Source organism: Ranitomeya variabilis, chromosome 8 (genome assembly GCF_051348905.1).
Source record: "Ranitomeya variabilis isolate aRanVar5 chromosome 8, aRanVar5.hap1, whole genome shotgun sequence".
In the NCBI taxonomy this organism is placed as follows: domain Eukaryota; kingdom Metazoa; phylum Chordata; class Amphibia; order Anura; family Dendrobatidae; genus Ranitomeya; species Ranitomeya variabilis.
In genome coordinates, this window is record NC_135239.1 from 22,718,122 (window position 1) to 22,743,104 (window position 24,983).

The 24,983-nt window shown below is 42.8% G+C and overlaps 1 protein-coding gene across 1 annotated transcript in view; it reads left to right on the forward strand.

Annotated features, from left to right (window-relative positions):
- The first annotated feature begins 3,035 nt into the window (after positions 1–3,035).
- Positions 3,036–24,983, forward strand: part of FYB2 (FYN binding protein 2) — a 43,779-nt gene continuing 21,831 nt past the window's right edge. The window contains exons 1-10 of the mRNA XM_077277177.1: positions 3,036–3,251; positions 12,172–12,658; positions 15,340–15,504; positions 17,859–17,898; positions 20,687–20,781; positions 21,404–21,464; positions 22,639–22,733; positions 23,071–23,114; positions 23,745–23,767; positions 24,741–24,797. Of these exons, the coding sequence (XP_077133292.1) occupies positions 3,243–3,251; positions 12,172–12,658; positions 15,340–15,504; positions 17,859–17,898; positions 20,687–20,781; positions 21,404–21,464; positions 22,639–22,733; positions 23,071–23,114; positions 23,745–23,767; positions 24,741–24,797 (1,076 nt within the window). The 5' untranslated portion in view covers positions 3,036–3,242. The remainder of the gene's footprint in view (positions 3,252–12,171; positions 12,659–15,339; positions 15,505–17,858; positions 17,899–20,686; positions 20,782–21,403; positions 21,465–22,638; positions 22,734–23,070; positions 23,115–23,744; positions 23,768–24,740; positions 24,798–24,983) is intronic.

A 24,983-nucleotide genomic window follows, 5' to 3' on the forward strand; every position in this document is an offset into this window, starting at 1 on the left:
GCTGCATGACCGTAGTTGTAATCAGGGTAACTGGTGAGAGACCCCCTCAGACGTTTCGCTCTCCCTGAGCTGAACCCCCAGCTTCGCCTCTGGTTCCCATGATGATTATTTGGTGAGTTTTGGATTTTGCAGGTTTTCTGCACCGATTATGAAAATTAGGTTTCTTGTGTTTTTTTTCATTGTATTTTTTATAGCGTTTGGTGCAAAACCTGCAAAATCAAAAACTAATGGTGGGCACAGGGGTGCACGTTCTGCCCATGAAAAACACAAAGAGAAAACTCACAGATGTGTGAACAAAGCCTTAGGGTATGTGTCCACGTTCAGGAAACGCTGCGTTTTTCCGCAGCGTCAAAAACGCAGCGTCCAGATGTTACAGCATAGTGGATGGGATTTCATGAAATCCAGACTCCACTATGCGTTAAAAAACGCATGCGTTTTTGCCGCGAAAACGCATGCGTGGTGCGTTTTTTCGAAACGCAGCATGTTGCTACTATGAGCAAAACACGCAGGAACACCGCAGGTGACCTACCAGTGACCTCAGGTGCAGTTTTGGTCAGGATTTTACCTGCATAAAATCCTGACCAAAGCCTGAAGCAAAACTGAACGTGGAAACATACCCTAAGGGTATGTTTCCACATTCAGGAAACGCTGCTTGTTTGACACTGCGCAGCGCTGCAGCGTCAAACAAGCAGCGTTCAGATGTTCCAGCACAGTGGAGGGGATTTGATGAAATCCCGTCTCCACTATGCGTGGAAACCCGCACGCGGCGGCCCTGCGACTACAGACATGCTGCGCGTCTTTTCAGATCGCAGCATGTCCGTACACCTTGCGGGGACGCAGCGTCCCCGCAAGGCATATCACAGGGCCCTATGGGACAGAGCGATCATCCCGGATGTGAAGAGTTAACACATCCGGCATGATCGCGTCCCATTAAGGGGGCGGGGCTTAGCGCCGAGCGGCTTTGCCGCTGCGGCGATACCGCCGCCCATCCGTACCGTGGAGTCATACCCTTAGGCTATGTGCACACGATGCGGATTTCCTGCAGATCTGCAGCTTTTTTTCTGCGCAGAAACGCTGCAGATCTGCAAGTGATTTACAGTACAATGTAAATCAATGGAAAAAACATTGCTGTGCTAATGGTGCGGAAAAATTAGCACGGAAAACGCTGCGAATCAAAAGAAGAAGCATGTCAATTGTTTGTGAGGATCTGCAGCATTTTTGTACCCATTCTATTATAGAAATCCGCAGTGGTAAAACGCATGAAATCTGCACAAAATCCATACAAAATCCGCATAAAAAATGCATCAAATCCGCACCTGTGTTTTCTGCCAAGAGATGCAACATCCACACCAAAAATTCCAGATGCTAATCCACATCATGTGCACATAGCCCAAGTGCAAGAAGCTGCTGGACATTTAATATCAGGTGTGACCTCAGCTGCAGGATCTGCTCCTGGGTATGTGGCTCCACACCGGCCCTTTAATGTTAATGTCAGGAGTGGATTAAAAGGGGAAACAAAGTAACTGCCTAGAAAAAAATAATAGCAAATATGAAAGGTTCGGGGCCAGGGGTCCCAGATCGGGGAGTCTGGGGTCTGGGATTGGGGAGTCTGAGGTCTGGGGGCGGGATCCTGGAGTCTGGGGTCCGGTTTCAGGGGTCTGGGTTCGGGCATCTGGGGTCCGGGATCGTGGAGTCTGAGGTCTGGGATCGGGAGTCTGGGGTCCGGTTTTAGGGGTCTGAGGTTTGGGTTCGGGAGTCTGGGGTCCCAAATCGGGGAGTCTGGGGTCCGGGATCGGGGAGTCTGGGGTCCAGGATCAGGGAGTCTGGGGTCCAGGATCAGGGAGTCTGAGGTCTGGGATCGGGAGTCTGAGGTCTGGGATCGGGAGTCTATGGTCCCAAATCGGGGAGTCTGGGGTCCGGGATCGGGGAGTCTGAGGTCTGGGATCGGGGAGTCTGTGGTCCGGGATCGGGGAGTCTGTGGTCCGGGATCGGGGAGTCTGTGGTCCGGGATCGGGGAGTCTGAGGTCTGGGATCGGGGAGTCTGAGGTCCGGGATCGGGGAGTCTGAGGTCCGGGATCGGGGAGTCTGAGGTCCGGGATCGGGGAGTCTGGGGTCCAGGATCGGGGAGTCTGAGGTCCGGGATCGGGAGTCTGTGGTCCCAAATCGGGGAGTCTGGGGTCCGGGATCGGGGAGTCTGAGGTCTGGGATCGGGGAGTCTGAGGTCCGGGATCGGGGAGTCTGAGGTCCGGGATCGGGGAGTCTGAGGTCCGGGATCGGGGAGTCTGGGGTCCGGGATCGGGGAGTCTGAGGTCCGGGATCGGGGAGTCTGAGGTCTGGGATCGGGGAGTCTGGGGTCTGGGATCGGGGAGTCTGGGGTCCAGGATTGGGAGTCTGGGGTCCGGGATCGGGGAGTCTGGGGTCCGGGATCGGGGAGTCTGGGGTCCAGGATTGGGAGTCTGGGGTCCAGGATTGGGAGTCTGGGATCGGGGAGTCTGGGGTCCGGGATCGGGGAGTCTGGGGTCCGGGATCGGGGAGTCTGGGGTCCAGGATTGGGAGTCTGGGGTCCAGGATTGGGAGTCTGGGATCGGGGAGTCTGGGGTCCGGGATTGGGGAGTCTGAGGTCCGGGATCGGGGAGTCTGGGGTCTGGGATCGGGGAGTCTGGGGTCCAGGATTGGGAGTCTGGGGTCCGGGATCGGGGAGTCTGGGGTCCAGGATTGGGAGTCTGGGATCGGGGAGTCTGGGGTCCGGGATTGGGGAGTCTGAGGTCCGGGATCGGGGAGTCTGGGGTCTGGGATCGGGGAGTCTGGGGTCCAGGATTGGGAGTCTGGGGTCCGGGATCGGGGAGTCTGGGGTCCAGGATTGGGAGTCTGGGATCGGGGAGTCTGGGGTCCGGGATCGGGGAGTCTGGGCTACACAGAGACATTCTGCAGTGCTACTGATTGCAGTGTCAGCTGCAGTCCACAAGATTGCACCCATCACCCTGGCTCTAGCTCCACAGTTCATATCAATAGAAGTCCCAGCGTAGCCCAGGACTAAGGAAATGAAAAAAAAAAAAAGCAAACAAAAAGCCATGTACCTGTGGGAGGTGCAGGAACAAAGACAAAAAAACATAACCCCACAGCGAGAATAGCTGCGAGAGACTTGTATATTTCTTACACAAGGAAGTAAAGAAAAAATAAAGTTCTGGAGAACAACACGAAAGAATCAGATCATTGGAGAGAGCAGCGGCCGAGGAGTCAGGATGGACACGGTGAGCAGCGGCGGTCACAGCAGACCAGGTCTTTCGCCTTTAGAAATCACTGAGCCCCATGCAGAATCTGGTCCTGGAGAGCCGACATCAGGGGCCACAAGGGCAGGAAGCACCAGGAAACCCTGAGGCTACGTTCACATTAGACGTTTTTTGCTGTGGTTTTTTTATGCCAATTTTCAGCTGCTTTTTACAGTACCAGCAAAGCCTATGATATTTCAGTACTCTCATGCTCACACATTGGTTTTTTGTCATCAGGATTTTGTGCTTTGCATGTTTTTTTTCGAACAATGGAGCATGTCACTTCTTTCAGCATTTTTCACCCATCGACTTGAATGGGCGGTGAAAAAATGCTGAAACAACGCACCAAAAACGCAGGTATCATGTTTTGCTGTGTTTGTTGTGCATACATTTTTTTTTTTCAGGTGAAAACCGCTCCCTTTTTTTTTTTATTAGCTTTTTATTTTTCTGAAGAGTTTTGGTAGTAGTGCCTCGCTTGGATCACACCCCATCAGGATCCACTTTAAAGAGGTGACAGGCACTTTTTTTTTTTTTTCACAAATTTTTTTTTTTTTTCAAACCTCTAAAAATTTCTCGTCTGAGGAATGAGATGGATAGGAAACGTTTTCCAAGCATTTGAGGATCAGTTTTTCAGGAGGATTTTGGAGTTGGTCAAAAACCCGATGTGACCATCGCTTTCTAGGGTGCTGGTACTCGCAGTAGGGGGGCAGATGAGACATTTAACAATGTGGAGTGGGGGGGATCTTATGTTCTAAACAGCGCAGCCAGGTGGAGCAGGATTGGTTGCTGCGCTCGCTCCGCACTGCTTTTCATACATGGCGCTCTTTGTCCTCGTTTCATGTTGAATGCAGAACAGGAATGTAACCAGGAATCTGCGGCTGCACCCTGAGCGAAAACCGCACTGTGAAATCCAATCCTCTGCAGAGTCGCCCGGCGGAGATCACTATCTGCTCCATGGTTACATATTGTGCGGCATTTAAGAGAGACTTACGTGTAATTTCTAAGCTCCTCTCTGGAAACCCGAAGTATTTCAGTCTATCGCATAATTATTAGTGATGGATTAGGTGTTATCTGAGCATGCTCGAGTCCTAGCTGAGTGTCTTCAGCGTGCTCAAAAAATATGTTTGAGTCCCTGCGGCTGCATGTCTCGCGGCTGTTCTAACAAAGAACAATCCCTGCATGTGTTGCTGCTGTCTAGTGTTGCGGTGCCGCTGCCCCGACGCGCGTTTCGGCGCAGTGCCTTCTTCCGGAAATGGGTGTGAACACTGGCGGACACAGGCAGAAAATGGCCCTTGTGCAAGAACAATATATGGGTCATGTGCAGCCCAAAAGCTCCTCGTAATGCACAATTCCACCTGCTTTGAAGGTAGAAAATGGCACCGTACCTCCTGGTTGCACCAGTGATTTGTCCGCCGCTATTGTCTAATGTCTGTTTATAGAAAGTGATAAACACTTATTACAGTGCGTGATGCTGGGAAGTCAGAGGTTTATATTAGCAGGTTAGGAAAGAGTAATGGTCACGTCACCACATCTACCTGTAATAATTCACCGGTCTGATACATTGTTACTGTGCAGAAAGCAGCAATGTTTTCTCTTTGTTTTTCAAATATATTTATTAAATTTTAATATAACAGAGGAAGTGAGGAAACACAAAAAAGGGGAAAGGGATAGGAGGGGTATATAACTTGGTTAAGGAATATAAGGGAAAGTGGTCCCAAGTTAGAGAATTACTAGTATTGTAAACATAAGTAACCTGTTTTAGCAACAATACAAAGTATTTAGAAAGAACGTTTCCTCTTTGTAACATAGGACGCTGCTGAAATAAACAGACTGTACAGGAGACAAGTCCTGGTGGGATGGAGGGAGGTTGTAGGTTTAGGCAGCGCCGCTCTCTTCCATCCCTGTTTGCTTTTTTTTGCTGTGAACTAGTCTCCATATCTTTGGGCTCCTGGAGCCTCCGATGTTCTAGATCCATAAGAGAAGAATTCATCAAGGCGGCTGCTTTATACACAAATCTTCATTAAATAAAACCAGCACAGTCAAATGCCTCAAATCCATTTCCACTTAGTTTGGGGCCGGGTGTGTCGCTCCAGTCGGTGACTGGAATATATCTCTGCTATCATTTCCACCTCTTTCTGGTGTGAAAGTGAACCTGACAGATGATAAATACTGAACCGATCCACAATATGGAGTAAAGTAATGTTTGTTTTTTTTCTTCATCTTTTATGCACTGGCTTTTTCAAGTAAAGTTTTGAATTTCCCCCATAGAGTTTTTGTTGTTTTGTTTTTTTGTTTTGTCAGTGAGAATTAGTCAATAATGAGATCACAATTGCAGTGCGCCGTATAATTATTGTTATTTATTATTATTATAGTGCCATTTATTACATGTGACATGGGGTGTACATAATTAAAAAAATGATAATGTATAGTGGAGATTAGCAATGTTCATCTATTATCTCCTTTGACATCTTTTTTTATTATAACATATATGTGTGTATTTTGGGCTAAAATATTATTTTAGCCCACCGATTGTAGACCACTTGGATTCTACAGCCTGTATGTATCACTGTACAGAGTAGACTGCAGAATGAGTCACCAGTGAACCAGTCAGTGAGCTCATTCTGACAACAAGATGTAGACCGACTGTAACCCTTCTCTCTCTTCTACTAAACATCTTCCACGCTCATTTATAACCAGTTATAAGATCAACGTTTCATCTGGTCCTAAATCAGAAGGACGAGATACAGCGACAGTCTCCGTCACTGCAGGCGCTCACTGTCTGAATCACTGACAACTCTTTCCACAGTCTATGAGCCGTCATATCTAGAGGCAGTGGATGCTAAGGGCTTCAATATTTATTTTTTTTATTGAAATCTATTAGAAAATTATTTTTAGAAACATATACAAACATGAAGGTTAAAATAACGTCACCAAATGTATCCATTTCTCTTGAAAGTTTGATAGAAAAGAATTGTGGAGGGGAAGGTTAGAGAAATTTGGCTGCTTTCTTAAAAGAATGGCAGCGCCACCCCTGTGCACAGGTTGTGAGTGGTATTGCAGCTCAGCCACGTTCACTGCTGTGTAGCAAAGTTGCAATACCAGACACAACCTACGTGGGGCGCTACTTCTGGAAAAAAAAAAAAAAAAGGTGCGATGTGTTGCAGAAGATGTTACAGAATAAATACTAAGGGTATGTTTCCACGTTCAGGAAACGCTGCGTTTTTGACGCTGCGTTTTTCCGCAGCGTCAAATACGCAGCGTCCAGATGTTACAGCATAGTGGATGGGATTTCATGAAATCCAGACTCCACTATGCGTTAAAAAACGCATGCGTTTTTGCCGCGAAAACGCATGCGTGGTGCGTTTTTCGAAACGCAGCATGTTGCTACTATGAGCAAAACACGCAGGTACACCGCAGGTGACCTGCCAGTGACCTCAGGTGCAGTTTTAGTCAGGATTTTACCTGCATAAAATCCTGACCAAAGCCTGAAGCAAAACTGAACGTGGAAACATACCCTAATAGCTAACAGCGGCGAAGTGACCTCGATGTCACCTGCCGGGGCAGCGGCTGCCTGGCATTTCTGCCTGTCACGTGATGAACTGACACACTGCTGAGGCTCCTCCAGTGAAAGCTGGTCAGTCTGGTTGTCTTTGTTTTGTCCTAATACCAGCATCGTATTTACTTTATCTTGCAGCAGTTTTTTTTTTTTTTTTCAAGAGTCTTAAAGGGAACCTGTCACTTCCTACAACACTATGTGCAGTTATAGGGTTAATCTGCAGGCGTATCGCATTTTATACCAGTGCACGTGTCAAATTGGAAATGCAGCTGCAGGGAGAAAACAAAGTTCTATCCTCCCTGCAGCCGCTGGTTATCAGGTGGTGCAGGGAGCTGGAACGGTCACCGCTCACTGTACAGTGATTACTTTATGATGTGTTAGGATTTGATATCCCATTGTACGGCGCACGTCGGAGGCTCATCCTCATCCATCACTGGTATCAAAAACTTTAGTTTCATCACTTTCTGATCAGATTCATCATTTTTGATCATTAATCACTTTTCTGTTCTTACATTGATCTCTATGGACAGAACATGAAAATCAAATTGCTGTCATTTTGCAGCCGCTGTGATCCGAGTCATTGAGCTTGTGCAATATAAAGGAGCCATAACGTATTACCGCCTCGGGCTGTGTTCACACCTTGCGTTTGGTAAGCAATAAGGAAATGCAAAAATGCTGGAAAAAATGCAGCCATGTGTCTTTGGGAATAAAACTAACTTTAATAAACATGTACTGTAGACAACTGACACGAGATCTGCAGCACAAAACACAGTTTACGGCCAAGGGAGCAGGTGCTACCTGCAATATAAAATGCTGCAAATACGTAACTTGTCGTACGACGCTAGTGTGAAAGCAGCCTATTCAGACAGCAGTGATTTTACTATTGTGCAAACAGTCCGGGTTTCATCAGTGTTTTTGATCCCAGCGTCATCAGTCCTTGGTCCTGGCGTCAGTTTTTACCATCAGAATTTCAGCAGTTTGTGTATTTTTCATAGGAGAAAAAAAAAGAGGGAGGTTATTCAAGCTTCTCCTATCAAACACTTCATGAAAAATGTGATTTTTTTTTTTTTCCCCACTGATTCTTTTAGACTTGTTTTGATAAAATGTATCTGGCGCCCAAATCACAATCAGCCACGTGTCATTTTGTGCAGAACACTCGGTCCACAGAAAGATTATTATTTGAGGGCTGTAGACTGGGATTATTATTTGGGATTATTATTTGTCTGTAGACTGGGATTATTATATGTGGGATGTAGACTGGGATTAATATTTCAGGGCTGTAGACTGGGATTATTGTGGTGTAGACTGTGATTATTATTTGATGGCTGTAGTCTTGGAATATTATTTGTGGGATGTAGACTGGGATTATTATATGTGGGATGTAGTCTTGGAATATTATTTGAGGGCTGTAGACTGGGATTATTGATGGCTGTAGAATGGGATTATTATTTCATGACTGTATGGCATTGCTGTCGGATGAGTGTATAACGCGCTATTTCAGCACTGTATGGCAGTAGAATTCTTGGTCCCTGTGGAAATTTACCAGCGCTGTAAAGACTTTGGATGAGGACGTTCTTGAACCTTCATCTTCTGCATCGACCAGAGATCACAGCCGCAGGTTCAGAGGAAACTCTGGGAACAATAAATGTTTTATTCTCGTCGCTTCATCCATGGTTTTATCATAAATACAAACAAAGTCGATGTTTAGTCAACACCGGAGCCATTTATAGACAGCAGATATAAAGCATCACAGCCGCGGTCGGGGGCTCCGCTGTACGGACAGTAAGGATGTGCTCGCTTCCATTCAGGTCAAAGCATTTTAACAGGTTTGGAAAATGTTTCCTGGAATATCTACTGTATCCTCAGGACAGATTATATAGGTGGGATGCATTAAATTAGTGTCAGGGGGGCTGTGCTCGGACTAGTCTCCAACCTCTGGACCCTTTATTTTTCCACGAGCACTGTAGGCTTTTGCCTTCTTTTTATTCCCTGTATTTGTGCACGATTTGGCGGTATCATTTAGGCACCGTAGACTATTGCATTCTTGTTGTTCCCTGTACTTGTGCACAATTTGGCGGTATCATTTAGGCACCGTAAGCTATTGCCTTCTTTTTATTCCCTGTATTTGTGCACTGTTTGGCGATATTATTTAGGCTTTTTTGTGTAATGTACACTGCACGTGTTCATGTATTTGATATTTAGGAGCTATAGGCTTCTGATATGCACTGTATAGATGTATTTCTGTGCGGCTTGGCGGTAGTAGGACACTAGGCTTTTGGCATTATGCACTATATGGCGTTATTCAGGGACTGTATGACAGTAGTATTTGACGTCTCTATGGCAGCGTTATTTGAGGACTTTAGGCTGGATTTATTTGTGTACTGTTTGGTAACATTACATCTGTATTTTATTGTTTTATTATTTTGCTTGTTTTGTTAACTCTTGGATCCCAGTCAGACACCTCTCACCCATTGAATCACGCAGGTGATGATGTTTAACATCATTGTGTTTGGTTCTCCCATTGAGCTTCTCACTGCATGCACGTTTTAAGGCATCCTTCATAAATTACTGTCAGTTGAGTTGATCACTTACCGTAATCGAATAACACTTGGTTTAACCAAATGTCCTCTTGTCTTGTGTGGGCTGCAGACACATACTCTGCTTCTGTAGATGACAAGGCTACAGACACCTGTTTTCTGCTTGACTTTCTCAGAGCTTGAACAAATATCCGTGTGTCGATTGACGAGCACTTAAGTCATCAGTTCAGTTGCATCCACGTAACCTGTAAGTTTTAGATCTCCTGTTACAGATATCCTTTCAAATATCAAAGACCTCTCTTAATGGCATTCCAGCCTTTTTGGCATGGTTTTTCCACATAGCTGCAGAGAATTTGAATTGTTGCTGCGATATCCGGTCGAGTTGCTATGTATAGATTTGCCCCCACTGCTTGTCTGTATTCCTCATTGTGATCTAACAGATCATCTTCTCCTTCCAACACTAAGTAGGAAGGTTCCATTTGCAGTTGATTTACCTTTGGTGTCTGACATTCCAAACTGATTCAGAATTGAGTTGATTTTTGCACTTTGCTTTAGAAGAAAACTTCCATCTACTTCTCTTTGGACCTGGATTCCTAGATAAAAGACCTTTTGGAAATGCGACATTTTGTTTCAAACTGCAGATTCAGTATTTTATTCATATTTGCAATTTCTGTTTTCTCTTGATGAACCTTAATCACATCTCCACATATAAGAGAACATAGATCCACTTTCCGCCTGTACTTTTTGTGTATAAACACAGATCTGCTTGACTTCTTTTAAATCCTTCTTCCAATAAGACTGTTAATGTTGGTGTTCCATGCTTATGTCGATTGCTTAAGACCATAAAGAGATTTTTGTAGTTTGCAAATGAGATTCTCTTCATCCTCTTTGATATAACCCTCAGGTTGAGTCATGTACAAGCACTCTTCAATGTCACCATTTAAAAAGGCCATTTTGATGTTCAAATGTCTGACAAACATCTTTCGTACAGCAGCTATAGCCATTCGAGTCCTGAATGTGGTCGGCTTGGCAACCGGAGAAAATGTTTCATCATGATATTTACCATTTTTCTGAGAATATCTTTATACAATTAATCTTGTTTATCTGTGAACCTTGCCTTCAGAGTCATACTTGATCTTAAAAACCCATTGACATTTGATTGCTTTCTTGCTTTGAGGTAGTTTGGTGAGTTTTCAAGTTGGAAGTTGATAAAGGGATTTAATTTTCTCATTAGCAGCATGAATCCACTTCAGTTTCCCATGGACAGGTAATTGCTGCATCTCATCCCATGACTGTAGCTCTGATTCAGGCAGTGTTTTGACAAAGTAGGATAGACGCTTAGCTGGTATACCCTTGTTTGATGATCTTCTGACTTCAGGTTCACCTAATTTTTCTGTTGCTTCTTCAGTGGTTGAAGAACCTAACCAAACTCCTACATCCTTTTTATTGTTAATTTGAAATTGTGACTGATATTGTTGTTGCTTCAGCTGGAATACTGGTATGAAGAGACTTGAGCGACACAAAGTTCTCATTAATCATGACATCTCTGTGTCTCTATTGTGACCTTGTTCATTTCTGGGTGCAGGATTTTTTATCCTTTCTGTGTTTCACTGTAGACCACCAGGATACCCTCTTTATATGAAATTCAAATACTTTACTCCCGACTATTCTTATGTGTTGTAGTTCAGGCTTCTTGTTGTTCCATTGCTCAAGTGGAGTTTTCTCAGTAGCTTTACCTGATAGTCTGTTTTGTAGACAGCAAGCTGTCATGTTGTTGGCAAATCTGTGTCAAATAGCATATTTTTTCCACTTTCAAAAAGTATCCTGTTCTTTCTTTACACTACACCATTCTGTTCAGGGTTATATGGGACAGTGATCTGAAACACGATTCCATTTTTTCTTAGAACGCTTTGTGTCTCATTACTTGTATATTCAGTTCCATTATCTGCACACAGATTTTTTTGACATTCTCTCAAATTTGTTATATACTTCAGTGAGATATATTTCAAGTCTCTCTGGAACTTCATCTTTGCTGCGAAGCAGATAGAAAGCTGCATATCTTGAATATTCATCGATAAATGAGAGAAATATCTGGTTTTATATATGGTTTCTGGGCACATAACCTGTTGGAAGCAGATTAATCTCTGTACTCTCCAGCCGTTCAACAGTGAATATACATTTAGTCCACAACAAAGATAACACAGCTTACAACTGGTATAGCTTAGGATCTTAGCATGCTGTCAGCTTGTAAGGTGAGAGTAAAGTGTGCTCTGGCTACAAACACTGAGGGAATAATTGGCAATATAACACTATTGCTGGAGACAGAAACTCGTGCTTTATTAAATAGTAGGAAATAGTAGTTCATGCAATATATACAATGATAAGCATTATTATTATTATTATTTATTATTATAGCGCCATTTATTCCATGGCGCTTTACATGTGAGGAGGGGTGTATATAATAAAAACCCGTACAATAATCTTAAACAATACAAGTCACGACTGGTACAGGAGGAGAGAGGACCCTGCCCGCGAGGGCTCACAATCTACAAGGGATGGGTGAGAATACAGTAGGTGAGGATAGAGCTGGTCATGCAGCGGTTTGGTTGATTGGTGGTTACTGCAGGTTGTAGGTTTGTCGGAAGAGGTGGGTCTTCAGGTTCTTTTTGAAGGTTTCGATGGTAGGCGAGAGTCTGATATGTTGTGGTAGAGGGTTCCAGAGTTGGGGTGATCCGCGAGAGAAATTATTCCAACACTTAGACTGTCATCAATTTGGATCATTTCTCTTTGGTTTTCTTCTACTCTTCAGGAAAACACATCAGACTTTCGGTCTATACGCGACAGGTTTCAGAGTGGCGGTCGTGCCAACACCCTGCCGGCGTACACCAAAGAAAGAGAAGAAGAGCTGCTCCCAACTTCCAGAATTTGTAACGTTCGATGCAATCCAGCACTTCAAGGCGTCATCAGCGTCTTAGAGAACCAGACCAAGCCGGCCATCGCAAGCAAACCTGAGCTGCCAGCCAAACCAAATGGAAGTTCGTTTTCTATGAACATTGACATGCGAAAACGTGGAAAAACATTTTATGTTTCGGACTCCAAAAGGACAGAAAGTGATGGAGTGTGTGCCAGCAGCCCGCAGGTGTACAGACACTCTATGCCAAACTTTGCAGACCCCCCACCACCAGAAATCTACCAGGATGTGGACTCTGTTGTGCCCCCTCCTGCAGCCATTACAAATATCAAGCTTTTGCAGCCTCCTCCTATCGCACCGAAACCGATGACCAAGATCATAAACGGTACGATGAGGATTATGTAACGCTTTATTACACAGCAGGAGGGATGAGAACCAGAGATGAGCAAAGCAGTCTGAGACTAATCAAATTTGCCTAGAATGTATCCAGCAAAATGCCAGCCGGACCGCTGCCATTTTTGCGGATTATAGTGGGCTGAGAAGGGGTTAAAATAATAAACTCGCCAAGTCCTTAGCTGTCCCCCTGTGCAGCCCTGCTTTGGCTTGATAGACTTTGGCGCCTGTGATGCTGAACAGACCCCACAATGTCATGATGTCATGTGAGGCTCGGTAGCCCTGATGTGTTGTCCTGGTGTGCGTCACCCTGCAACATCATGGCGGCACAGAGCTGCAGGCGCAGAATATGCTGCTAAACACTGTGCCGAAGCCGGGCTGCACAGAGACGGAGGTTGGTCGACTATTATTATTATTTGTTTTTATTTTTTGCCTACAGTTGAAACCAGAAGTTTCCATACACTATATAAAAAGACACATATACATGTTTTCTCAATATCTGACATGAAATCAGAATAAACCTTTCCCGTTTTAGGTCAATTAGGATTATCATAATTATTATTTGCCAAGTGCCAGAATAATGAGAGAGAGAATGTTTTAAGGCATTTTTATTACTTACTGCAAAGTGAAAGGTTTACCCACATTTCATTAGTATTTGGTACCATTGCCCTTAAACTGAATGACTTGGGTTAGACGTTTGGGATTTCCTTCCACAAGCTTCTCGCAATAGTTGGTCGGAATTTGGGCCCATTCCTCCTGACAAAACTGGTGTAACTGATCCAGGTTTGTAGGTCCTTGCTCGCATCGGCCTTTTCAGCATTGCCCATAAATTTTTCAATAGGATTGAGATCAGGGCTTTGTGATGGCCACTCCAGAACATTGGCTTTGTTATCCTTAAGCCACTTTGTTACCATTTTGGCAGCATGCTTCGGGTCATTGCCCATTTGGAAGACCCATTTCCGCCCAAGCTTTATCTTTTTGGCTGATGTCTGGAGATGTTGGTTCAGTATTGCCACATAATCTTCTTTTATCATGATGCCATCTATTTTGTGAAGTGCACCAGTCCCTCCTGCAGCAAAACAACCCCACAACATGATGATACCACCGCCATGTTTCACAGTAGGGATGGTGTTCTTAGGCTTCCAAGCTTTTCCATTTTTCCTCCAAATGTAACGATGGTCATTTTGCCCAAAAAGTTCAATTTCATCAAACCCACAGGACATGTCTCAAAAAGTTAAGGTCTGTGTTCCTGTGTGCATTTTCAAACATTAATCTGGCTTTTTCATGTTTCTTTTGGAGTAAATGTGGCTTCCTCCTGGCAGAGTGGCCTTTCAGCCCATGTTTATACAGTACTCGTTTCACTCTGGATATTGACACAATCTTAGCAGCCATCATCTTCACAAGGTCTTTTGATTTTGTCCTTGGGTTGATATGCACATGTCGGACCAAAGCACGTTCATCTCTGGGACACAGATCCCGTCTCCTTCCTGAGCGGTATGATGGCTGGACATTCCCATCTTGTATGTACTTGCATATAATTGTTTGTACAAATGAATGAGGCACCCTCCGGTATCTTAAAATTGTACCCAGGGATGAGCCAGACTTGTACAAGTCCACAATTCTCTTCCTCATATCTTGGCTGATTTCTTGAGACTTTCCCATGATGCTGCATAAAAGCAGTGTGTTTCAGGTGTGCATTAAAATACATTCACAGGTGTTTCTCTAATGAACTCAGATTTTTGCAAAAAAAACTATCAGAAGCTTCCAAACACATGACCTCATCAATAGGGTCAGTCCTGAACTGTTTAAAGGCATAGTAATCTTTATGTATGGAATCTTTTGACTTTGCAGTAAGTAATAAAAATGCCTTAAAACATTCGCTCTCGCTCTCTTGCTCTCTCTTGCTCTCTCTTGCTTTCTCTCGCTCTCTCTCACTCATTGTTCTGGCATTTGGCAAATATTAATAATTATGATAATCCTAATTGACCTAAAACAGGAAAGGTTTATTCTGATTTCATGTCTGATATTGAGAAAAACCTGTATATGTGTTGTTTTATATAGTGTATGGAAACTTATGGTTTTGACTGTATGTATCTTATGCTCTAGGGTCTGGAGAGACCTCAAACCAGAATTCAGATTCAATTTGCGTAAAATACATTCAACACAAAATTTTTTCCAGCTAAATTTGAGTGAATATAAAAATTACCGTTTCGTCAGATTCAGACATTTTTATTGAGAGCCCCTGAAACATCCTATGATGTTGAGAGAAGATTTGGGGACTACAATGAATCGGGATTGCCACTACCCATATAGGAGCCTCAAAGGAGAGGGGTAGACCGGCAATGGGTAGTATAATGTGGGTCTATCTTAAAATAAAATCCCATTCTGGTCAACTTTTTAACCTTTTTCTTATACGTGGCAAATGTTAACAGTGCCCTCCTTGTCCACAGGCAAGCTGAGGTACTGCAGCTCAGTCCCTTCTAGATAGAAAGGGATGGGTTGGCAAATGAACATAGGCTTTATCATTTTATGGAGGCCAAGCGAGGGTTATGAGAAGAAGTTGCCCAAGTGGTGGACAACTTCTTTAAGGAATCAATGGAACTCTGTACCTCTAATTTGTCTACTTTTGTATCATTGTGCATCGGCTTGAATTGTTGGATAATTTTCATTTAGTTCCAAAGGACGAATGGAAAGAAAAAGTGCCACCATTTAAGCCTCTTCCACCAGTTGAATCCCTGGGATCACCTCCATCAAAACCTCCCAGACCCCAAAATGTGGATCTCCGCGCCTTCTTCCCTGGGTCTTTACCGCAAAATGGGGTTTCTAATAAACCTGTAGGTAAGTGAATGACAGAAATGGGGGTGATTTAAAAAAATAATGAAAATAAAAACACTTCTAAAATATACCATATGACAGAGAAGCTGTTATCAGAGAAATCTGATGCTTTCTCCATTAATGAGCCACTTCTTGTTCTCCAGTTGTCTCCTGACCTTAGAATTTACTCAGAAAATATAACTACTGAAAGACTGAGGAGTCAGAGGTATAATAGGAGTCGTACCCTGTTGAGAGAGTAGAAGGGAGCAGCACTTGGCAAACAGAGACAAGCGATTGTTTTACCTCCCTCCAGTGCTGGATTCACATCCAGTCAGCTCAGTACTGATGTATAATGATTTTCTCCACTTTTGCTACTTCTGAACATGTGGTACATAGAGACAGGAAAACAGTAATTGCTCATGCCTGTGTGTGCTGTGTATGGGAGAACTTATAAAAACTGGTCTCCATTCACTAGCTCAGAGACAACTGAAAATTAGAGAGAGGCTGCAGAGGGTAAACTGGTGAAATATGTAGGAAACAAGTTATACAATGGTCAGAAGTATTGTTATTCATCATGTACCCACAAGACAGTTTATTAAGAAAAGACACCTGTACCGGCAGGTATGATTTAATTTTTAATAATGTTTGCCTAATTCCTTAAGTATTAGAGCATAATACAGGATTTAACCAGGTAGCTCCGGATCAGTACAGGATAAGTAATGTATGTACACAGTGACTGCACCAGCAGAATAGTGAGTGCAGCTCTGGGGTATAATACAGGAGGTAACTCAGGATCAGTAATGTAATGTATGTACACAGTGACTGCACCAGCAGAATAGTGAGTGCAGCTCTGGGGTATAATACAGGATGTAACTCAGGATCAGTAATGTAATGTATGTACACAGTGACTGCACCAGCAGAATAGTGAGGGCAGCTCTGGGGTATAATACAGGATGTAACTCAGGATCAGTAATGTAATGTATGTACACAGTGACTGCACCAGCAGAATAGTGAGTGCAGCTCTGGAGTATAATACAGGATGTAACTCAGGATTAGTGCGAGATCAGTAAAGGAAACTATTTTCTCATGCTAAGTATTTACAGGTAAGGCAGGTGATGGACATCTATACAGCTTCGTGTGCTACTTCCTTCATTGTTTTTAGTATAAACTTTGGAGTATTATCAAAACACAACGCTGCTTATCTAACGTCAGGGACGCTGTGACTGTATAGGTTACTTCACAGATTTTACCTGTAATTGACCATATTATTACTATGTTAAATATTGGTGACAATGTGACACATGCAATTAATATTGCACTGACGATGTACGTAGAGATCACCCTGTGTGCACAAAGATTTGTTTCTATTAGACATAATCACTTGAAACAAAACTTTCCCCAGCAACAGTTGTTACAGCAGAATACACCCGCATTGTATGTGTGAAGAACATGCATTAAGTAACAGATAGTGCAGGTTTTATGGTGACCTGCAAGGGATGCTTTAGGCTATGTACACACGTAGGGAGGGTCCTCTGTGGGTTCTCCCGCAGCGGATTTGATAAATCTGCAGGGCAAAACCGCTGCGGTTATCCTTGAAGATTTATCGTGGTTTGTTTTGCGGTTTCCGCTGCGGGTTTACTCCTACTATTGATGTTGCATATGCAGGAATATGCAGCATCAATAGTAATGTTAAAAATAATAAAAAAATGGTTTATACTCACCCTCTGACGTCCCGATCTCCTCGGCGCTGCACGTGGTTCCAAAGATGCTGTGCGAGAAGGACCTTCGTGACGTGACGGTCATGTGACCGCGACGTCACCGTCATGTGACCGCGACGTCACCGCAGGTCCTGCTCGCATAGCAACCCTGTGACAGGACGGCCGCGTGCAGCGCTGAGAGGTGAGTATATCATTATTTTTTATTTTAATTCTTTTTTTTTACACAAATATGGTTCCCAGGGCCTGGAGGAGAGTCTCCTCTCCTCCACCCCGGGTACCATCTGTACATGGTCCGCTTACTTCCTGCATCGTGGGCACAGCCCCATGCGGGAAGTTAGCGGATCAATGCATTCCTATGGGTGCAGAATCGCCGCGATTCTGCACAAAAGAAGTGACATGCTGTGGAATGTAAACCGCTGCGTGTCTGCGCGGTTTTTCTCGCAGCATGTGCACAGCGGATTGCGGTTTCCATAGGTTTACATGTAACTGTAAACACAATGGAATCTGCTGCGGACCCGCGGTGAAAACCGCTATATGTACACATAGCCTAACAATACATGAACTGTAAATATATCAATAAGTAAGATCTGAATTATTTTTCCTTTCTGTTGTTCTGCTTGTTGGTAATGTTTATTCTATTTTTTACTTTTTATTTTGAAGATTTAGAGTCGACTGAAACAGAATATGAGGAGCCCCCAAGGTAGTGACTTATTGATACATTTGTCTTGTTTTGGTCAATACTCCATGATCTCTGCTCTATGTTATTAGTTGTCTTTGGCATTTCCTGCTCTTGAATTGCTGGTTTTCCGTGAAAGCATGGCGACAATGTATGTTGAATCAATAATGGGTGTCAGAAGTGTTGTCACCAAGCTTTCTCAGATCTAGGTTTTACTGTAACTAAAAACAAACTCTACAAAGTAAATAAGTTTTTACAATAAATTTGTTACATTTGTAACAACATTCCAATGAATGGAATTTACTGCCCCTCCTCATTTTAAGGTTGCTGGTGACGCTCTCCTGCAAGCTTCACATTTTGGTGCCTATCCCCATGATAGACATGCACAATATGCTGCTTTGTTGGGTAATTATTTTGGAGACACCCAGGGTAATTTCCCCCCCATCTCTTGGTGCATCATTGACTTGAAGTACAGCCTCGGTTTTCATATGGACGATCTGTTTCAATAGTAGTTCGCTGTCTAAGAGGCTGATATAATATATCCCTTGGTATATACCGGTGAGAAATGTGCTCTTATCAAGTCTCCTTATGGTAAGTCAGCTGTTAAATGCCAATTTTTAGGTGTAAAGGCATGCAGAAAATGAGACCGCACCCAGAGAGCAGCGTGACCCAGTTTTTTGCATGCACAGTAATACACATGCCCGAGTGAAGGGCTAAAGCGGCCCCTGAGGAAAACATTACATTCTGCCTATTCTTGTTTTAGAAGGAAGAATCTGTTAAAAAATAGATAAATGTTATTCAATGTTTAATAACAAACTGTAAATTAGTCATAACAGAATAAGAAATTACCGACATATAGTATCCAAATATTACAGAGGTTTGTGAAAGTATTCACCCCCTTTGCATTTTTCGAGTCTTGCAACCTGGAATTTCACTGGGTTTTTTGAGGGTTTGCATCGGTTCATGTAGAAAACATTCCTACAACTGTGAACATTTGGTTTTCTTTTCATTGTGAAGAACAAATAGGACAAAATAACTGATAACTTTAGCATGCATAACTGTTCATCCCCCTAAAGTCGGTACTTTGTTGAGCCTCCTATAGATTACAGACGCTCTGGATAAGTCTCTATGAGCTTTCCAACTCTTGTCACTGGGATTTTTGCCCATTCCTCAAGGCAAAATTGCTTCAGCTCCTTCAGGTTAGATGGTTTCCTCTGGTGAACAGCGATCTTCACATCTGACCACACATTCTCACTTAAATAAAGGTCTGGGCTGTGAATAGACCACTCCAAAACATTTACACCTCTCTCCTTAAACCACTCAAGTGTTGCTTTAGCAGTATGCTTTGGGTCTTTGGTTGGAAGGTGAACCTCCGTCCGAGTCAGAAATCACTGCTCTGCAATATCCCTGTATTTCGCACCATCCATCTTCCCCTTGGCTCAAACTATTTTCCCTGTCCCTGCTGCCGATAAACATCATACAGCATCATGCTGCCACCACCATGTTTCACTGTGGGCATGGTGTTCTTTGGGTGATGAGCTGTATTGGTTTGGTGCCAGACATAGCATTTACCTTGGTGGCCTAAAAGTCCAATTTTGATCTCCACTGACCACAGCACCTTCCTCCATACATTTGGGTAGTCTCCCACATGTCTTTTAGCAAACACAAAATGTACCTTACAATTTTTGTGTGTAAGTAAAGGCTTTTTCCTTCACACTCTTCCATAAAGTCCACCTCTTTGGAGAGTACGGATTATTGTTGTCATATGGACAAATACTCTGATTGGGAACTCTGCAGCCCCTTCAGGGTCACCTTTGGTCTCTGTGCTGCCTCTCTGATTAATGCTCTCTTTGCCCAGAGTTTTGGTGTGCAGCCCTCTCTTGGCAGGTTTGTTGTGGTACCATGTTCTTTCCATTTGATGATAATGGATTTAATGGTGCTCCAGGGATCATCAGAGATTGGGATGTTTATCTTTATAACCCAACCCTGTCTTGTACTTCTCAACAATGTTGTGCCTGACTTGTTTGGAGATATCCTTGGTCTTCATGGTGGTGTTTGGAGACCTCCTCGTCCTCGGTCTTTATGGTGTTGTTTGGAGATCTCCTTGGTCTTCATATTGCTGTTTTGGAGATCTTCATCAGATCTCAGATCTTCACAGACATGTGACACTTAGATTGCACACAGGGGGACGTCCTGTCACTAAGCATTTAAGAAGGGACTTGCTTCCACCAGATGTTTTTAGGGGTTTCAAATCAAAAGGGGTAAATACATATGCACATGGCAATTTTTAGTTATTTGATCCCATAAATTTAATTTATGCCTATATTTTTCTGACTTCACTAACTTAGACTATTTAGTCCTGATGCATCACACACAAATCAGATTACAGAAATATTTACACACAGGATGTAATGTCACAAAATAGGTAAACCACCAAGGGGGTGAATACTTTTGCATGTCACTGTAATGCCATATAACACTGCTGGTGTCACACTGTCTAGATGATCAAGGCTATAATTGCACACTAGCGACCTAATAATACGGCCATACTGCTCCCAAGAGGGAGTGCCTCATAGCTCAGAAAACAGGGTCTTTATGTGCAAAATAGTGCCCTAATAATACTGCCATATAGTGCATAAGTAGCGTCACACTGTCCAGATAATAGATGCTTCAGTATGTGTCCAAGTAGTGCCCTGATAATACTGCCATACAGTGCCCTACCAGTCAGATTTGTGGCTTGATGGGTTTGATCACTTAGTAGACTTCCAGGATTGCTGTTTCCTGACTTCTTACTGTCTGTATTTTATTTCAGCCTCGCAGCAGTGAGTGAAGACGTTTATGATGAAACTTACAGTCCAGCAGAAAGTGACGCTAATGCCTATGAAGTCAGTGATGATGTTGAATATGGTGAGTTCCATCGCCGTCTTTTTGGAAACTCCTTGTTCTATTGCAAAATTATTTTCACAATTGGTTCTTTTCGCGAATCTCCTGGACATTAGTTGTACATGGATGTATACGACAGTAATTGCTCCCACTCTGTGCGCCCCTTTTCTCACAGCTTGTTATCAGACGTGTGTGTGTCCCATCTTCTCTGCCTTTTATGTATTTTTTGCAATACATTTTGCTACTTTTTGACATTATTTTAGACTATGTATCATCGTTTTTCTATGTTACGCTGGTAATGCCTCCTTTCATTTATAATAAGCTCTGGAGGCAGATTCTCGGGGAGATCTATGCCCGGCCCATAGATCTTAACCGTTCATTTACACATTAAGAAATATGTGGATTTCTCTGGAATAAGACATCAGATCAGATATCAAGGTATCATTTTAATAAGCTTCCTATGACCTACATATAGACGGCTTAGGAGGGTCGATCCTACTGACGGACGCACTACTAGCTGCATTTTTGCTATTGCAGCTTTGAGTCAAACGTACAACATTTTATTAGGAACCGTTGCGTCTTCAGGTCATATTTTTTTATCACTGAATTGTTGTATTTTATAACTAATTTATATCTTGTTGTGCAGATGCGCCTGATGCCGTGAATCCTGTCCCGGAGGCGGAGAGCCCGGCAACAGAGGTCATAAGGTAGAAGAAATGGAAAGTTATGGAACATATCAGGATTTGCATTTAAATACAAGTCTTGAAACTTTCTAATAAACTTTATTTTGCTTCCCCCAACATGGGAAAAAAAAAAACACTTCTTGCTGTCAGTAAATGGAAAAATGTATTATTTACATTATTCGCATTAAGATTTGGACCTGAGTTTACACCTGCAGTTAATGGGATTGTTACAATGTAGAAGCATAAACAGTAACATTATAGATGGGAAATCGCATCAATCCTGATCATTCTCTTGTCCTCTCCTGTAAACTTTGGTCTGACTTGGTTCTGATAACTAGGGATGAAAATTGTAATACGTTTCTGGACCAAATCTTTTTTAGGGTCCCCACCTACCATATGTTAGTGGCTTGCGAAAGTATTCACCCCCTCGGCATTTTCCATGTTTTGCAACCTCACAACCTGGAATTTCACTATTTTTTTTGAGGGTTTGCATCAGTTCATGTAAAGAACATGCCGACAACTGGTTTTCTTTTTATTGTGAAGAAAACAACAAATAGGACAAAATAACTAAAAACTTCAATGTGCCTAACTATTCACCCCCCTAAAGTCAGCGCTTTGTGGAGCCTCCTTTTGCAGCGATCACAGCTGCAGTTACTTTGGATCACTGTCACTAGGATTTTTGCCCATTCCTCAAGGCAAAGCTGTTCCAGCTCATTCATTGAAATGGTTTCCTCTGGTGAACGGCGATCTTCCAGTCTGACCACAGGTGACTGTGCATTGGCCAGCCCCCTCCACTTAAAGGGGATTTCCCCACAAACAAAAGTTTGCTTTAGTCAATAGATCTTGGAATAATAATAAGCTCCACAATTGGATGTGATTAAATAAAATGTTCCTGTGCCGAGATAATCCTATAAATGTGCGCCGGCTGTGTACTGTGTAATGGCCGTGTCTGACCGTGCAGGGACATGGAAGTTTTCAGACCTCCCATTGAAGTGAATGGAGAGAGTAACGCATGTACTGCTAGGAATGGAGAATTGGTCGTATAAGACACTGGGTCTCTTGTTCTTGGATCATTTGTTAAGTGAAAGCAGAGATTTAAAAAATAGTAACTAAAATGTGAAGTATATTAATAAGTTGTACATTTTGGGACGTGTGAAAAGAATTTTGCGCATATCTGCTTTCTTTTTTTCCTTTGTAGCCCGTATGAGTTGGAGGGGATGGTGTGTTATGAGGAAATTCTGAAGGTCAGAGAGTCCATGTACAGCAGTAATTTCTACGACTCCGAGGAACCCAGTAAGTTACATTGTAGCATTTGTTGCGTTCCGTGTTATTACAAAGAATTTCTTCAGTCTCTGCAGAACAGAGGATGCGATTATGATGGGGGAAATATCCCCTACTAGCCTGCGTGCGCAGTTTATACTCTTAGATCAGCCTGGCACGCCCCTTTAAGCCTCCATCTTCTGCAGAATTGGTGCAGAGACAGATCACAATTACAGACCCCCAAGCTGCAGAGCGTCTACCCCATAATACTCCATATAACACTCCAGGACGATCCCACTACTGCTCGATTGTCGGCTGCTCTATTATATTCATCAAAGATTAAGTTATAATGAATCTTATTTTATTACAGACCCTGGGAGGAGCCCAGAGACTGCGGACGGATATACCCACAAGGTGAGGGGACCCCTGGGGTGAGGAGTATCGGAGGGTGTGGGACGCTATATCTGTAAGTTATGAAGTCCAGTGCCACCTGATACCGTATACTGGAGGCAAAATGCCTTGCATCCATGGGGGATAAGGGAGTACAGACTATGTTTGGTGGTCGTTACGCATGCAGGACCCCCCTGTCCAAAGGAGGCAACAGGGTCTGGGAATTGGGCCAAGGATTTTGATAATAGCAGAGAGACCTATGTTTCCCCCCATATTATGATCATTACTAGGAGGCCCCTTTTTTCTATGTATTGAAGGGAGACTTTGGTCTTGTGGAGGCAAATACCTGCGTCATACCAAGTCCTCTGTTGTGGCACGTCATCAGGGGTTTAACAGGGTTCGAAAAACATGTCCGCTCGCCAAAAACGTGTCCGCTCGCCACAAACGTGTCCGCTCGCCACAAACGTGTCCGCTCGCCACAAACGTGTCCGCTCGCCACAAACGTGTCCGCTCCCCACAAACGTGTCCGCTCACCACAAACGTGTCCAACCACATTCTGAAAGTACTCGAAAGCCGGGACCCGAATGGCATCTTCAAAGAATTCTACCTCTGCGGAGTTGGTAGAACTAATGTTTTCTATATTTCTCTCTATAGGTCTCAGTTGATGATGATCTCAGGTAAAAATTAGAGAATTTTATTACATATATTTTTAAATTTTTCTGTTATTTCCGTAAAATTACTTTGCAGTTTTTGTTTATTATTGTAGAAGCAGAAGAATTCTTTACTGTAAGTGGCTTGAGAGGAAAGACTTTTCTGTTTTTTAGCATATTTCATGATGGAGGGCATAAAAGCAGCTTAGCATTGGCTGATGTGTCGTCAATGTATCATCCATGGAGGGCCGTCCAGCGGAATGACCACAATGTAGCACGACATTACATGGCCGCTGCTGGGAAAATGTCTGGCGGTGCTCAGCTATCCTGGCAAAATCATCAGTTAGCGAGGGATTTCCAGAGCTGGAGCCACGGTGATCAAAAGAAACCGAGAGGAGTAACATGGATATAATAGAGACCTTATGGTTCCCTTCTCTTTTAAGTCAGTTTCACTTAGTTTTCTTTGGCCGCCTGAAAATATGAAAATAAAGAATATTTGTTTACTTTTTATAGACTGTATAGAATATTTTATAATCCGACACTCATTTTTATATAATCAAGACTTGATGGGTACAAGACTTGGAAAACATATATATACATATGTACCGTATGTATTAAATAAAATAAAAAAGTATGTTTGTATAAGCTGATTTTTTTCTACATATGCATGTATAATAATATGTCTAATATATATATATATATATATATATATATATATATATATATATATATATATATATATATATACTAATAAACATATATACATATGTTTATTAATATATGTATAATAATATGTTAATATGTTTAGAGAATATATTATATATATATATATATATATATATATATATATATATATATATATATATATACACATATATATATATTGTATTTTTATTTTATTTTCCAAATGTTTCATATTAATGATTAGTTTGGATGACTCTGCCCTCATGTTTCTTGGACTCGGCTACCTTCATGCTAACTTCACTTGTATACCTTTTAGTTATTCCAGCACTGTGAGTTCCAGCAATAAATCTTCAGCGTCTGAGGGATATTATAGGTAAGATATTATACTGGGAGAAGTCTCCCATCATAACTATAAACTATATAATTTCACATTTTTATCTATAGTCATTATTACATGGGAAAGTATACATAGACACTATTTTATTTATTTTCCTAGTTTTGTATGTGTTTTTATTTGGAGTATTGCAGTTCTCACATTGGCCACTAGGGCAGTCACAGG